General features: G+C 44.9%; 7 protein-coding genes across 7 annotated transcripts; 6 read left to right on the top strand and 1 right to left on the bottom strand.

The window, feature by feature from the left end:
* Window positions 1-649: 649 nt before the first annotated feature.
* Window positions 650-2,557, bottom strand: DAS1 (SCF ubiquitin ligase complex subunit DAS1; the record flags this gene model as incomplete). Its single annotated transcript, XM_022606968.1, has 1 exon — window positions 650-2,557. The coding sequence occupies one exon, from the start codon at window positions 2,555-2,557 to the stop codon at window positions 650-652; it is 1,908 nt and encodes a 635-aa protein (XP_022463611.1).
* Window positions 2,558-3,150: 593 nt separating this feature from the next.
* On the top strand, window positions 3,151-3,582 carry SNA3 (Sna3p; the record flags this gene model as incomplete). Its single annotated transcript, XM_022606967.1, has 1 exon — window positions 3,151-3,582. The coding sequence occupies one exon, from the start codon at window positions 3,151-3,153 to the stop codon at window positions 3,580-3,582; it is 432 nt and encodes a 143-aa protein (XP_022463610.1).
* Window positions 3,583-3,937: 355 nt separating this feature from the next.
* Window positions 3,938-5,716, top strand: INO1 (inositol-3-phosphate synthase INO1; the record flags this gene model as incomplete). The annotated part of the gene is made up of 1 exon (XM_022606966.1): window positions 3,938-5,716. One exon carries the CDS (start codon window positions 3,938-3,940, stop codon window positions 5,714-5,716), a length of 1,779 nt encoding a protein of 592 aa, XP_022463609.1.
* A 304-nt stretch (window positions 5,717-6,020) lies between these two features.
* Window positions 6,021-7,403, top strand: FBP26 (fructose-2,6-bisphosphatase; the record flags this gene model as incomplete). Its single annotated transcript, XM_022606965.1, has 1 exon — window positions 6,021-7,403. One exon carries the CDS (start codon window positions 6,021-6,023, stop codon window positions 7,401-7,403), a length of 1,383 nt encoding a protein of 460 aa, XP_022463608.1.
* Window positions 7,404-7,775: 372 nt separating this feature from the next.
* SSY5 (Ssy5p) lies at window positions 7,776-9,881 on the top strand (the record flags this gene model as incomplete). The annotated part of the gene is made up of 1 exon (XM_022606964.1): window positions 7,776-9,881. One exon carries the CDS (start codon window positions 7,776-7,778, stop codon window positions 9,879-9,881), a length of 2,106 nt encoding a protein of 701 aa, XP_022463607.1.
* A 432-nt stretch (window positions 9,882-10,313) lies between these two features.
* Window positions 10,314-12,743, top strand: FAR1 (cyclin-dependent protein serine/threonine kinase inhibiting protein FAR1; the record flags this gene model as incomplete). Its single annotated transcript, XM_022606962.1, has 1 exon — window positions 10,314-12,743. One exon carries the CDS (start codon window positions 10,314-10,316, stop codon window positions 12,741-12,743), a length of 2,430 nt encoding a protein of 809 aa, XP_022463606.1.
* Window positions 12,744-14,032: 1,289 nt separating this feature from the next.
* Window positions 14,033-14,686, top strand: CIS3 (Cis3p; the record flags this gene model as incomplete). The annotated part of the gene is made up of 1 exon (XM_022606961.1): window positions 14,033-14,686. One exon carries the CDS (start codon window positions 14,033-14,035, stop codon window positions 14,684-14,686), a length of 654 nt encoding a protein of 217 aa, XP_022463605.1.
* Window positions 14,687-14,711: the final 25 nt, after the last annotated feature.

The following is a 14,711-nucleotide window of genomic DNA, read 5'->3' as shown; positions in this document are numbered from 1 at the left end:
CAAAATACAGCGATGACGGATATCTTAGCGAAAGAGAGAAATGGGCAATGAAAGGGCCGAGGAGAAGTAATCAATGTGAAAGAAGCAACTAAAGATCAGCCAAAAAAATCGAAACAGATACCAAATTATGCAGACGATAGTCAAATTTTGTTACAGTTGGATAGAAGTGCCAAAAAGGAACGTTTGAGTTATCTTTATAGTATCGCGAGTTTTCTGCCATCAGCAATCAAATCAAAGTCAATGGTGTCCCTCAACTATTCCAATTCCAATTAATAGTTCTGAACCCTCAATCCCATGAATCCAAGTCCATTCTCTCTCAAAAGATATCCAAGCTGCTTTACATTCCATAAATCTCATCTGAGTCCACTGGTTTCCTCCCTGTTACAGCAAGACATAGAAGAACACACTACTTCGACAAAAAAAATTTTCGTGAGGTTTAAGTAGTAAAAAAAAATGCGGAAAAAAAAATGGATCCAAAATAAAGTTAGGTTTTCTAAGCGAGTTGTTCATAAAGGAATGCATTAAATAATATTCATAAAAGGGATTGTGTCACATGTTTACGTAGAAGTGTATAGGTAGCAATTGGGGTACGTGCCATAAATCTTGAACGTACGGAAATTCTTGTCCCCAGCACAGGCGAAAAGTCACTTTAAATAAACGTGGCTCTTCTGGTGACGGTATCGTCTCCGTCTGTACCTTTCGAAACGTTGTTGGGGAAGGGCTGTTTTGTCCAGCCGCCCAGGTTGGATTCGTAGTTGTCATGGTAAAAAATAGGGTGGAAGATCCGTTCGGTGTTTTCCTCTATTGCAATGGTCGGGATATCGTTCAGCATTAGGAATCTCAGTTCTGGGAATCCCTTCAAGAAGGTGACGTATGTGTTTTTGAAATGATGGATCATGAGGTGGTAGAGGTGGATCACGTCAGACTTAGTCAAAGGGTCGTGCGGTAACCTTTCCAGTTTGTTTTCGAGTCGTTGGTTCAGTATTGTCGACGACAGTATGATGTCCAGTTGTTCAAATTCGTCTCTATTCGCCTGTGTAGTAGTTAGTTGCGGTAGCACCGTTTGAGCTTGTAGAGTGACCGGCCGTGAATCAGCGGCCGTGTGTACTGGGTCTGAGTCCGCTGCGTTCCAAGTATCATTGATCCCTGGGTTTGGATCCTCCCTTGGTACTTTGAGTAACTGGTTTCTGTGCTGTCTGTAGTTGACCAAGTTTTCGTTCATCTTTTTGACGAACTCGTTCATGTTCATTGGTTGTGTCCTCACACTTGGGTAGCAATCGCAGGCCTTCGAGTACGGTAGCAGTGAGAGGTACCGCATCATCTTGAAGATATCCTTTGCGGCGATGTCCTGGATGTCCGTCAGGTAGTAGTCAATTGGGAATACAAATATTTTGGCGCGCAGTATTTCGTTGAACGCGTACGTGCAGTTTGCGCAGTGGCATTTCTGCTCGAGCTCGAACTTGTTGCCATTCATGTTGATGACCGGTGTGTCTATCCCCTCAAATCTGATATCGATGAACTGCAACTTTTGACAATTGAATAAAATGGTTAGGAAGATCCGTGGCGACGTCGTCTCTGGGATGTAATCCTCCAAGAAGTCCATCTTCAGCCGTTTCAAGTTTTTCAAGTTTTCGAACAGTTCGACGAGGATATCGATGTCCTGTTTGATGGAAATGAGGGATAAGTCTTCTAGATGCACAAAGTCCTTGAACTCTTTGAGCATCTGCATCTCGCGCGACATGAGGGACTCGTTCCACGAGATGATGGTGAGTGTCTTGAGAGCGCGCACGTCAAACACATCTGTGAGCCGTCTCAATTCTGGTGATCGCAACTTACTTTCCTCAAAATATTCTGGTGCGTAGAATTCTCGACGCCAATGCAGTTTCAAATCGACAATGGTCAGTTTCTCCCTCAAATGGTACAAGTAGTTGAAAAGTTTCAAAGGGTCTATGAACAGAGTCATGTGTGACAAGTGTGTGGATATCCTTGTATCCAGGTAGTCGATCAGGTTTGGAATGAATTCGGGGGGTACTGCCAATTCCGGGAGAGAGTTTGGTGGTGCCATGTCGAAACTTGTGAGGTTATCCCTGGAGTACCTCCCCGAGGCAATAATATCGTTACAGGATGGGTCTGTGACGTTTTCCAGTCGTTTCAATGCCTGTGCCTTATCGCAGAGTAATTTCAAAATCTTTTTCTGCAGGAGTGAGTCCAGATCCCAGTTTATTCGTATCCACTCGACGGAGTTCAGAATGTATTCGTTGTTTTCAAATGTGGTTATGAGTGCTCTCAGTTTACTGTTTGCGATGTCCCTGGACTCATCCTCGTTCAAAAACGACGGGATATTGAGCAGAGTCCAGTTTATAGCGACGTTCATAAAGTCCGACCTGACGACGTTCGAGTCATTGAGGTATATCCTCCTGTACACGATCTTTGTCGCCACTTTGTACCATTTCCTGGACACGAGTGCGCAGTTCAGTCGATCCTGTTGTGACAAATGTGATACAATTTCGTGCAACAGCTCCCTAGGGAGCTTATTCATGGGGAACTCTCGAGACATGATGTTCCAGGGTATGAAAAGCTTGAAAAAAAAAAGGGGAATAAGAATAGGAAGAACGGAGGTGTCGAGTACTAGACAAAAAGGTTATCTTGATGTGTTAGCAGGGTTTGATGACGAATCAGTAAAAAGATGTTTATTGTTGTATGGCAGGTTTCTCCGCCTCCACAAGAATGTCAAATCTACCTCCTCCTCTGCCATTAAACAAAAAATAAAAATAAAATACAGAAAGTGAAAATGGCAAAACCGGAAAAAGAAAGGATGTTAATAGAGCAAGAGAATGTAAAGCTACACTGCAGTTTATTTGATCCCCACAATCAAGCGTTGGTACAAGCCTTGTGTTACTGAAGGTATAGATAGGCTCACTGTAACCAGGGTGCATAGAGAGAAAGAAAGTGTGGGAATTCCCGCATTTTGAGTGCGCAGGTGTGTGGGTGCCCCAGAGGCTGCGCCCCACCGCATCACATGACCCGATTTTTCGGGGCTCAACAGATAAAATACGTACATCTTATATAAGCGCGCCTGTTGTGACGCGGTGTTTTGTCCTTCTGATGGGGCCCCAACCCCAAAGCACACAGCGCAAAACTCGGTAGAATATGGTAGGCCAAGGAATCTACTCAGTGAACAGACAGGACATCATCTTGATGTGTCTTGGTGTGTTCATCCCGCCTGTCCCCGTGATCATGCGGAAGGGTTTCTGGTCCAGGGACACGCTACTCAGTTTCCTACTCACAATCATCTTCTACTTCCCAGCCATCGTCCACAGTGCATACGTCATATACGAGACAAGCACGCAGAGACCAAACAGCAACAGCGGTGCTTCCGGTTCCCGCCTGGGGTCCCGTAACACCGACGACGAGTCCCGCACCCCACTGAACAACGGCTCGCTGGACGTGGACCTGGAGGCCTCGCCCGCGGAGGAGGCCTTGCCCGCGGAGCCGTCCCACACAAAGGACGCACAGCTCCCCAGCTACGAGGAGGTCCCCGCCTCGAGTGCCGTGTTCGGTGACAACAAGGTGCAGCACTGAGGCGGTGGCGGCCATGTGCCCATCCCCACAGTGCTCTGTCCCTTCACATGGCACACCCTCCCCTATTTCCCCCGATATAGCATCCTCTGTACTGAACTCCGAATTCCTCTCTCTCTCTCTCTCTCTATTGTGTAGCACTTAAACTCGTTTAGTTTTCACACTCCGGACAACCGGAAACCCTCCGATATGGGGTCAGCGGCTGTTTGCACAGAGATCGGGTTTCCGCTGCCATGTGAAATGTTAGTGGCCGGAGACGTGTCCGCGGCTCGCGCTCGCTCTGCTGTAACAGCTGTTCCGTGTCCTTGCAGTGCTGTGTGCTGCGGGCGCGGGTTTAACCCTCGCGCTGTGTTGTCACATGGAGACCGTCGCGCTGTTCTCAGTTGCATGCAAGGTCGCCATGTGCTTCGAGGTGGCGGTCTACCCTCGGTATATAAATAGGAGCGTTTGGGGTGTAGGTCGGTTACTCCTTCGTCTGTCTCTCCCTCGATCCAGCAGTGCACCACCACACTGCACAACAATGACTAACAATTCTGGTTCAGCAAACGCTATCCCCTTTAACCCACAACTATGTACTCTGTCCAGAGAGACCAATGAGCTGGTTTCCTCGTTTAAGTACCAGAACACGGTCATTGACACAGACCCATCAACAGGCGCTGTTCGCGGGCTGTCCCCCCGCGAGATTAATTACAACTTTAAAGTGGATCTCAGTGTCCCAGAGAAAGTTGGTGTCTTGTTAGTAGGGTTTGGCGGGAATAACGGGTCCACTCTCTTAGCTTCTATTTTGGCTAATAGACAGAAAATGGTGTTCAATAACAAGGAGGGGCCTCAAAGGGCCAATTTTTTCGGTTCAATGACACAGTCGTCCACTATGAAATTGGGGGTCGATGTGAAGGGGAATGACGTGTTTGTCCCATTTAATTCCGTGCTACCCATGGCGGACCCAACGGAGTTCGTGGTTGATGGGTGGGATATCAATAATGCTAACTTGTTCGAAGCAATGCAGAGGGGGCATGTACTGGAGTATGACCTTCAAATGAAATTGAAAAGTCAGATGGAAAATATCGTGCCCATGAAATCAGTTTACTACCCTGATTTCATCGCTTTGAACCAATTCGATAGAGCTAATAACTGTATTAATGCGACACAGGGCGGGGAAGGGTTCTCCACTGCACAGAAGAGAAAAGATTTGGAACAGATTAGGAAAGATATTCGTCACTTTAAAGCGACAAACAAGTTGGATAAAGTGATTGTGTTGTGGACAGCAAACACGGAAAGATGTGTCGATATCATCCCCAGTGTTAACGATTCGGCTGATTCCCTTTTGAAGGCTATTGAGGATAACCACGAGGAGATCGCTCCATCAACCATCTTTGCAGCGGCTTCGATCTTGGAAGGTGTCCCCTACATTAATGGATCCCCGCAGAACACTTTTGTGCCAGGTTTGATCGATCTGGCGGAGAGACACGACGTGTTGATTGCAGGTGACGATTTCAAGTCTGGTCAGACAAAATTGAAGTCTGTTCTGATGCAGTTCTTGGTCGATGCGGGGATCAAGCCCGTCTCCATCGCGTCGTACAACCATTTGGGGAACAACGACGGAAAGAACTTGTCCTCGCAGAGACAATTCCGGTCGAAGGAGATCTCCAAGAGCTCAGTCATTGACGACTGTATCCAGTCAAACAAAATCCTGTACAACGATCACAAGGATAAGAGTAAAGTCAACCACTGTATCGTCATCAAGTATCTCCCAGCTGTCGGTGACTCCAAAGTCGCCATGGACGAGTACTACAGCGAACTGATGTTGGGTGGGCACAACAGAATCTCCATCCATAACGTGTGTGAGGACTCGCTCTTGGCGGCACCTTTGATCATCGACTTGCTCGTGATGACAGAATTTTTTTCAAGGATCAAGTACCAGAAAATCGAGGACGGTGCCCCACCAAGTGACAAGTTCAGTGACTTCTATCCAATCTTGACCTTCTTGAGTTACTGGCTGAAGGCGCCACTGACAAGAAAGGGGTTCCAACCAATCAACTCTTTGAACAGACAGAGACTTGCCTTGGAAAACTTTCTAAGATTACTCATTGGGTTGCCCCCAAACGACGAGTTGAGATTCGAGGAAAGACTCGTTTAGACTAGAGTCTTAATTGATTGTACGGTATACATAGCGCACATATAGACACACGAAACACCTAAATGGAAATGTTCAGTGACACAAGAGTCGCTCTTTTAACTCTTTGTACCGGGTTTGTTTACTTCAAAATCGACGGATCAACGGAATTTTGAAGTGTTATTTTTTCTTGGCGATGCAAAGAACGAACGGCGCAGAAGACGATAAAAGGGGAAAGTATAAAAGGAGACCCTGTTTATCTAAGAGATAATTGACCCTCGGATCTATCTTGCCGTTCGCGTTCCCACCTCCAAACATAACCACAGCAATGCCCTTCACGGCTATTTCGAACGAGAACGACCTCAAGATCGTGATTGTCATGGTCGGCTTGCCCGCTAGGGGCAAGTCCTACGTCTCGCAGAAGATAATGCGGTACTTGAAGTGGATGTCCGTTCGCTGCGAGATCTTCAACGTAGGGCACTACCGGAGGAAACTCGGGTTTGAGAAGCCGGACCACGAGTTCTTCGATTTTGAAAACGACGAACTGTTCAAGATAAGAGAGGAGGCGCTCAAATTGGCATTCAACAGCATGGTCGAGTGGTTTGACCAGCCCGTGGATGATTCCAACTGGGAGAGGGATCTGGGCAGGGTGGCTATCCTGGATGCCACGAACAGCACGAGGGAGAGGAGGAGCACGGTGTTGGAATTGTGCAGGGAGAAAGGGTTCGTCACCATGTTTGTCGAGAACTGGTGCGATATCTCCGATGTCATAGAGAAAAACATCGAGGATACGGTGAAGTCGTCCCCGGACTACACGGGGATGGAGGTTGCTAGGGCAACGGAGGATTTCAAGAATAGGATTGACAACTATGAGCGTGTCTACGAGACGCTCGACCAAAATAATGACGCAGATTTGACTTTCGTGAAGTTAATCAACATCAGCGAGGCCGTCGTCATCAACAAGATTAGGACTTACTTGCAACGCAGAATCGTGTTCTACGTGATAAATTTGCAGGCGAAACCGAAATACATTTGGTTATCGAGACACGGCGAGTCCCTGTACAACGTTGAAAAGAAAATCGGCGGAGATTCGTCCCTGTCGGAGAGAGGGCTACAGTATGCAAGGAAATTAAAGTCGATCGTGGCGGACACCATCTCGGGAGAGAGTAAAGAGCACTTGACAGTGTGGACGTCTACTTTGATCAGAACGCAAGAGACTGCACAGTTCTTACCGTACCCAAAAAAAAAATGGAAGGCGCTCGATGAGCTAGACGCTGGACTTTGCGACGGGATGACGTACGAAGAGATCGAGGAACAGTACCCGGAGGATTTTAAAGCGCGTGATGACGATAAGTACGAGTACAGATACAGGGGCGGCGAATCGTACAGAGATGTAGTCATCAGATTGGAACCCATCATAATGGAGATGGAAAGACAAGAGCATGTCCTCATTATCACCCACCAAGCTGTACTCCGGTGCATATACGCGTACTTCATGAATGTTCCACAGGAGGAATCTCCATGGATGTCTATCCCTCTACACACATTGATCCAATTGGAAACGAGACCCTACGGCACGATAGTGACCAGAATCAAGGCCAATATCCCTGCCGTGAGCACGTACAAGAAGAAGGGGACAAGTTCTATCGGAGAAATAGCTGATCCTAACAGTAGCTCAAATATTATTTTCAAAACACCAGAACGTGCATGAACCTGGCAGGGAGAACGAGAACAAACAAAGTAGAGCAAAGTCGGCTGTTCTCGTTTCCATCTTAAACCCTCTATATCTTTCTCATTCTTATTTACGACTTTGTACGAACTACTCTCTTTTTATCTTTAGCTATAACCTGTTTGCATTACAGTTGCGATAACTGAACAAAGAAAAAAATGGAAGTTGAAGAAAAAAATTGGTTTTTACGGATTACCGTTAATCATCGATATTGTTCTACATCAAGAGGCACAACTTATCGACGTTGACAATATACTATACATACTTTGCCACAGGAGGTACTGCGGACATACGATTCTCATACTACTGAGTATATACACCGCATTGCCATTTTTTTTTGAGTAAGTAGAGGAAATGGCTGGGAAACTCTTCAATATAGGCAGGAGGACATCGAGGAAGGATAAGCAGGACGTGCAGAGCAGCTCCGATACACCGGACGCTGAATCACAGGGCTCAAGTTCCAGGTTTGGGCAAGGTGATGGCGATAGTCCCAATGTTGTGAACAACCCCGCTGGCCAAATACCGGAGGACACAGCGTCAACAAGGTTTTCTGACAAGTCCTCATCCATATTCTCAAGGGGGAGAACCGCAAACGCGTCTAGTAAGAACTCGTCTAACATGTCGGGGGCACGGAGTGCGTCTGGCAGTTCGAAAAAAGTTTTTGGAAACACGTATAACGATCTGGGGAAACCTTTACGTGTAGTAACAAATTCTGAACCATTTGGCACTCTCAGCACTGTTTTAGAGGAGAAATCAAAGGCAGATTTTGCCAAAGAGAACTCTGCGAGAGCAGCAATGACAAGTACACATGAAAGAGAAACTTCCAGCTTACCAGAACGCGCTGCGAACTCCTGCCAGCAAGAGCTATTTCACCTAGAAACAAATCTGATGGAATTAATGGATGACGTGCACCAGAATGTATTAAACATCTCAAAGGCAATAATCTTGGCTATTGAATTCTTCAAGGATTTTTTGTCGTCTGGAAGAGTTGTTGTAGTTCCCAATATCAGCTCCGAAAACAGTAGTAACCTGCGAAATATCTCCAAAATAGTCTTCCATTTCCTAGATAACCTATTGGTATCCGACGGATTCAGCAACTCTCGTTCTATATTGCTGAAGAGGTACGTTCAATTTTTGAAGAAGTTGAACATAGATCCCATGGCAGAAAGAGAACCTGGCTCCAACACATTACCATATCTAATGAACTTCTGCATTGACGAGAACCATACGTTGCCAAACACAAGCAGACTAACAAAACTTATGGAAGAAATACTGAAAACTGATTCGAGCATAATATCTGACCAAACTGGGGCATTCATTGCTCCAATACGAAGAGGGTTATGTCAAAGAGCATCAGTTTTGAGTATAGTGTTTGGTATTCCTAATCTTCAGCAAGAACACTATGAAATGATAAAGGTACTGTATTCCATGTATCCAGACGTCCATCTGTATTTGACCAAGGATTCGATAAAACCGTGCGCGAAGGTTCAGTCACCGTTGAATAGCTCAAAATTTCAGGAAGGTATACATGGGGACCAACTGAGTCAAACAGCATTGAATGACTCGTTTGGAGCTGGCTTTTCCCCTCCATACAGGATAGCTGAAAACCCTTTATCCCCACCTATCTCCATGTCGATATCAACTATGGACAGCTCTCAGATGACCGGTACCCTCGGAGGGTATGTGTTCCCTCAGATTGATAAAACTTCTAAATTTTCTGCATTTTCTGGAGCATCGTTTGCCATTACAAGCGCACACGTCTTATTGACAGAATCGCAAGATTATCAAGATGTAAGTGTACCTTCAAGCGTACTACAGAAGGCTTATTTAGCTACAATCCTGAAGGAGTCTAAGAAATACCCTGAAAACTCACAAGAGAGAATGGCTTTTGTGAAAGAAGCTCAGAAAATTAAAGAACAACTTAAATGGCACAAAGAAAACAAATTTGGCCAGATCGTATGGGGGGAAAGATCAATGGTGAACCAGAAACTCTCGGATATTTCCATCATAAAAGTTAATCCAACATACAAGTGTGAAAACCATATCGGTAACAACGCGAAATTCATCAGCGATCCTACCCTAAGGTTTCAAAACAACTATGTTAAGAAGAAAATCATGAAGATAAAAGCAGGCTTGAAAGTGTTCAAAATAGGTGCGTCCAGTAACTACACTTCTGGTCAAGTCAACGGCACAAGGCTCGTTTATTGGGCGGACGGGAAACTACAGTCAAGCGAGTTCGTTGTAGCATCGCCGTCTCCTCTCTTCGCTGCAGCTGGTGACTCAGGATCCTGGATCCTTGCCAAGTCAGAAGATCAGTTGGGGCTTGGTGTAGTTGGAATGCTACACTCGTACGACGGTGCGAATCAACAATTTGGCCTCTTCACTCCGATAGACGACATTTTGGAACGATTGCATGATGTCACGGGAGTTCATTGGGATATTGAACCCGAACTGGATTAAAACCGTCATTACAGATCCGAACTTAATATTTTCGAGTAATAACAGTTCCAAAAGCGGTAAGCGAACCTCAAAAAAAAATCGCACTTATTTTTTGTTTCATCTGGGAGACCAGGCAGGAGAGATGAAGTTGCTGGTCTGCGCTCAATTCTAGCATGTAATAGCCACACAAGAGAGTTTTGGGCACCTTCTTTACCAGGCAAAAGTCATATTTTCGTTTTGGGATAGAAACTGCTTTCATAACCCAGCAATTTAGCATCGAGTATCCGAAAGTGCAACAGTTTTTTTGCATGCCTTAAAACACTACAAGTATATATATTATTACGCATTTATGCAGCGATCAACCCTTGAGAAGTATTTTGTTGGCCAAAACTCCTGCAGTACTAGTAGCAGTCGAGGATAACCCTTTCCCTTCCTTTGAAGCAAACCACTGAGATGCCTTTTTCTACCCCAACCAGAGGTAGCTACGAAAAGAGAGTACATACACCTCCTACTATAGAACGCGAAAGTGGATCGAGGACTGCATCCAAATTTCTAAAAGGACTATCGAATAGCGTCTTCAAAAAGCCGGCAAATGAGATATCCAGCCAAAATGTAAAAATAAGCACAAGTGGGAGCTTTAGGTCGAATAAAACTTTAAGAATGTCAAAAAGGACTAATACTCCTGAACCATTGAACCTATCTGGTATTTTATCACCCCCACCTTCCACCAAAAGAGGCGAATTAAGCCGCAAGACAACCTCTACTTCCCATTCTTCCCAGTCTTCCAAAGCAACACTTTTAGCATCTCCTATAACACTATTCCCTTCATCAAAGGACAAGAAAGGACCCACTAAATTAAAGAATGCTCTCCAATCCCCTGTAATTATTAAGAAAGATACAAGCAGATTTGAAAGCAAAAGAAGAGGTTACTTAGAAGAGGCTTCTCCGCTTCATATGAAAAACCTTTCTCAAAACATCAGAAAGTTACGAAGCAATAGCTCAAACTATAAGAAACATGTTGGTGAAACGTGTTCTATCTGTGACGAGCAGATTTGTAACAGCTTTTCAGGTGAGAAAACTTTAGAGTTGACGTGTTCCCATGTAGCACATTTTAACTGCTACCTCATTGTTTTCGAGGAGGCGTACCATCACGCCAAAATTCCGAATTGTAGATCTTGTAATAAGTCTTCGGAGCCTGTGGACGATGATAGCACCGAATTGCTCATGTCGAATGTCTTGAGCAATAATCAAAATTACGGGAAGACAAGTAGCGAACAATATTTGGAACAAATAATTCATAAAGGTTCTGAATTTCTGGCCACAAGCTTTACACCGATCGATCAAACAATCAAGACGGCTGACATTACGTGTGACGGGTTTAATGCGCTCACGAAATCAGATAGCGAAACAATAACTGATTTAAGAACGGGTGGTAGCTTTTCCCCTATTTTCACATATACTAGTATTGCGAGTGATATCGACGACTCAGATGAAGATGAGGATACCAATGCACCACAGGTTGAATATTCTTTAGACACTACCGACCACGAACCACAAATATCCTTGAAGTTCCCTGGTGCCCAAGTAGTTCACAATCTACTGAGTCGGTTGCAACAAGCCAATGACGGCAATCAGGAGGAAGAACTTCGACGCTTGATCATGGGTGAGGTCAGGGAAAAATTTGATGTTACGGCCACCGCTGCTCAATTGTTGATGTTCGATTTTGTAAATTACTCCACCAACGGTGAGGAATGGGAGAAAAATGTCCTATTGTACTACTTCCAGGATGTTCTGATCATATACGATGACGACAACTGCAAAATCATAGGCAAGATCCCGATTAATCAAATCTCCAATGCTGTAACCATCAACGAGGAAAAGTTATTGCTCGACCTAAAGAGCACCATAGTACCGGAAATATACTTGCAGTTCACGAGGACACTAAGCTCCAACTCCAAATTTTTGACAGAGAAATGGAAGTATTATCTTACCTATACCCAGGAAATTCCTTCTATGATGCAGATGACAGATACTGCACTGTCCGTCTTATCCTCCAAAATGTGTGATATGTTCCTTGACTGGACTAGAGATAAAAGTCCCGCCAATGAGGAAATACGATGGTGGGACAAGCGAATCTTTCTCCGTTTGATTGTCTGTGTTAGTGTCAGCTCGTTCGGTTCCGGTGACTCGAAAGAAAATTACAAGGATACACTAGTAGCTCAATTAAAGGAAGTTGTGAGCAGCTTAAACAAAGATGATTTATTTGGATTGGTACTTACAGGGAAGAAGGGTGATGGGACTTTTGGTCGCAATGGTACATTCGTCGGTATGGTTAACAAACAGTGGGACGGATGGAATGATTTTATCGACGGATTGAATACCACTGGCGATTCTATTTTTGGGAGTGAGGAGGAGGAAATGTCAGTAGCTTTGGAGACTTGCTACAAGCTTGCCTCTAGTGTCAATATAGGGGACACACAGACAGAGACTTACCTAAACCAAATTATTGTCTTGAAGGGAACAGAAGATACCGACCAGACTATCGAACGGACCAATATCAACATGCCTGGGAAGATCTTGGACGTTTTATTCGATCGTCATGAGTTTGAGCTTGAAAAGATCGGACTCTGGAAGGGCAGTGCTTCCATTTCTCATAAAATAGACAACCTGCGTCAGAAAACTGTCAAAGAACTGATCGTTCGGATTAATGACATTGATATTAAGATGGGTAGCATGAACCCCCGCTTAGTGAAAAAATGCAAAGTGAAAGAATACAGAAATCTGCTGAGTAATGAATTTGGTGAATGCACGGTGAAATGGTTGGACGTGAAAACAAAATTGAGACACGAGGAACGTGTTAAGTTATCGTTTAACAAGACATAGGCGTAAAATTAGCTTGGTGGTACGCAACCAAATCAAAAGCGAAATGAGAGGTGTCACGCGCCATGTTAAATAATACAACGTCATGTCACCGGTATAATTCATTAAATGGCGTTAAAACATAAAACAAAAGAACAACATCATTCGTCTAGTATAACTTTATAAATATCATGTCATACCGAATAGTTCTCGAATGGCGTTGAAAATATGGCACAACGAGCCCTTAGAACACTGGCCAATGTATAATTAGGAATCTAAAAATACTCAAAGCCGTTCCAACGCGTGGTTGCGCTATTCAATCGACGCGAAACTAAAATGGACCCTTCTCAGTAATCCCGTGTTTGAGTATCTGGAAGTTCCTCATTAGGCAACGTCGCTGCCCCGCTTCTTACCCTGTGACCAACTCAAAAACATATACAAAAACTTGTAAGAAAGTCGTCCCAAAATAAAAATGTCTTAGGGACATTATGGCCGCCCCGCCCCCAAAATAGAATCCGCTTAACCGATTCCAGACCTCTCAGAATGACACGGACACGCGCACAGAATGCCCTAAAGAACGAGCGGTTTCTGAATGACAAAACAAACAAAAAACACGCCTTTATTCCCGCCCCACACTACGTGAAAAAATGGAAATCAAAATATCACTAGTGACGAAGAGGGTTTAAATGCGAGCGGTTTTTTTCTTTCTTTTTTTGGCACACCCGCCCCTTCCTCTTGTCCTGCGTAGTTTTCTGGGAGAAGGTGGGCTGTGCGTTCAAAAAAAGCAACTGTTTGTACAGAGTCGATTTGCCGGATCCGGACACGCACAGAGACGCATTCGGCGCCAGAGTGCGCCCGGAAGGGAAACCGTTTAACCCTTTTAGTACATGATATTAACTCATTCGTAATAGTCTCTCTCGTACTAGGCGTACGGCTGCTTCTCTGCAAAACTCTGGAATTTGGAAGAGGGAAACAGGTCTTTCCGAAAAGGGATGTTTTTAGAGGTCCGTATGTAGAGAATCCTAAACAAAGTCCACACGAAAAATTTTTCATGAAGAGGGGCGTGGGGCAACGATGTTGGTCAACAGATCCGCTGTGAAAACGTCAACAGAGGAGCTATTGGTTTTTGAAAAGGAGTAAGTAGAGCTCAGATATATAAGAGTTAAGCATACTGGTACCGATTTTCTCTTCCTGCTTCCCGGTATTTTTTTTTTTCGTTTCAGTTGTCCTTCTTGTTACAGACAACCATTAAGAAATCTAATATAGCTTTAGGTCTTATTCATTCCATTCGCTTAATCAAAATAAAATCTACAATGCAATTCAAGTCCGCTTCTCTAGCTGCTTTGGCCACCGCCACTGCCGTTTCCGCTGCCAGCTACACCGCCGGTGAGCCATACTCTACTTTGACTCCAACTGCCACTCACGGTTGTGCCGCCACTGCCTACACTCAATCCTTCGGTATTGCTGTTCAACCAATCTCTTCCGGTAACGCCAAGAGAGACGTTATTTCTCAAATCACCGACGGTCAAATCCAGGCTGTTGCCACCACCACTTTGGCCCCAACCACCAAGGCTAAAACCACCTCCACCGGTACCACCACCACCTCCTCTTCCACCAAGACTCAATCTTCTTGTGCCGCCGCTCCATCCGTTGTCATCAAGGAACAATCTTGTACCAACTCTGGTACTCTACAATTGACCTTGAAGGACGGTCTTTTGACCGACGCTAAGGGCAGAATCGGTTCCATTGTCTCCAACAGACAATTCCAATTCGATGGTCCAACCCCACAAGCTGGTGCCCTATACGCTGCTGGCTGGGGTATCACCGGTGAAGGTAACCTGGCTCTAGGTGACCAAGATGTCTTCTACCAATGTTTGTCCGGTAACTTCTACAACTTGTACGACCAGAAGATCGCTGAACAGTGTTCTCCAATCCACTTGGAGATCGTTGGTTTGGTCAACTGTTAAGCAATACGATTGTGAATTGTCGAGG

The sequence above is a fragment of the Huiozyma naganishii genome, chromosome 3, assembly GCF_000348985.1.
Source record: "Huiozyma naganishii CBS 8797 chromosome 3, complete genome".
Lineage (NCBI taxonomy): Eukaryota > Fungi > Ascomycota > Saccharomycetes > Saccharomycetales > Saccharomycetaceae > Huiozyma > Huiozyma naganishii.
Note: the sequence above shows the minus strand (reverse complement) of the source record. Positions and strands in the feature narration are given on the sequence as shown.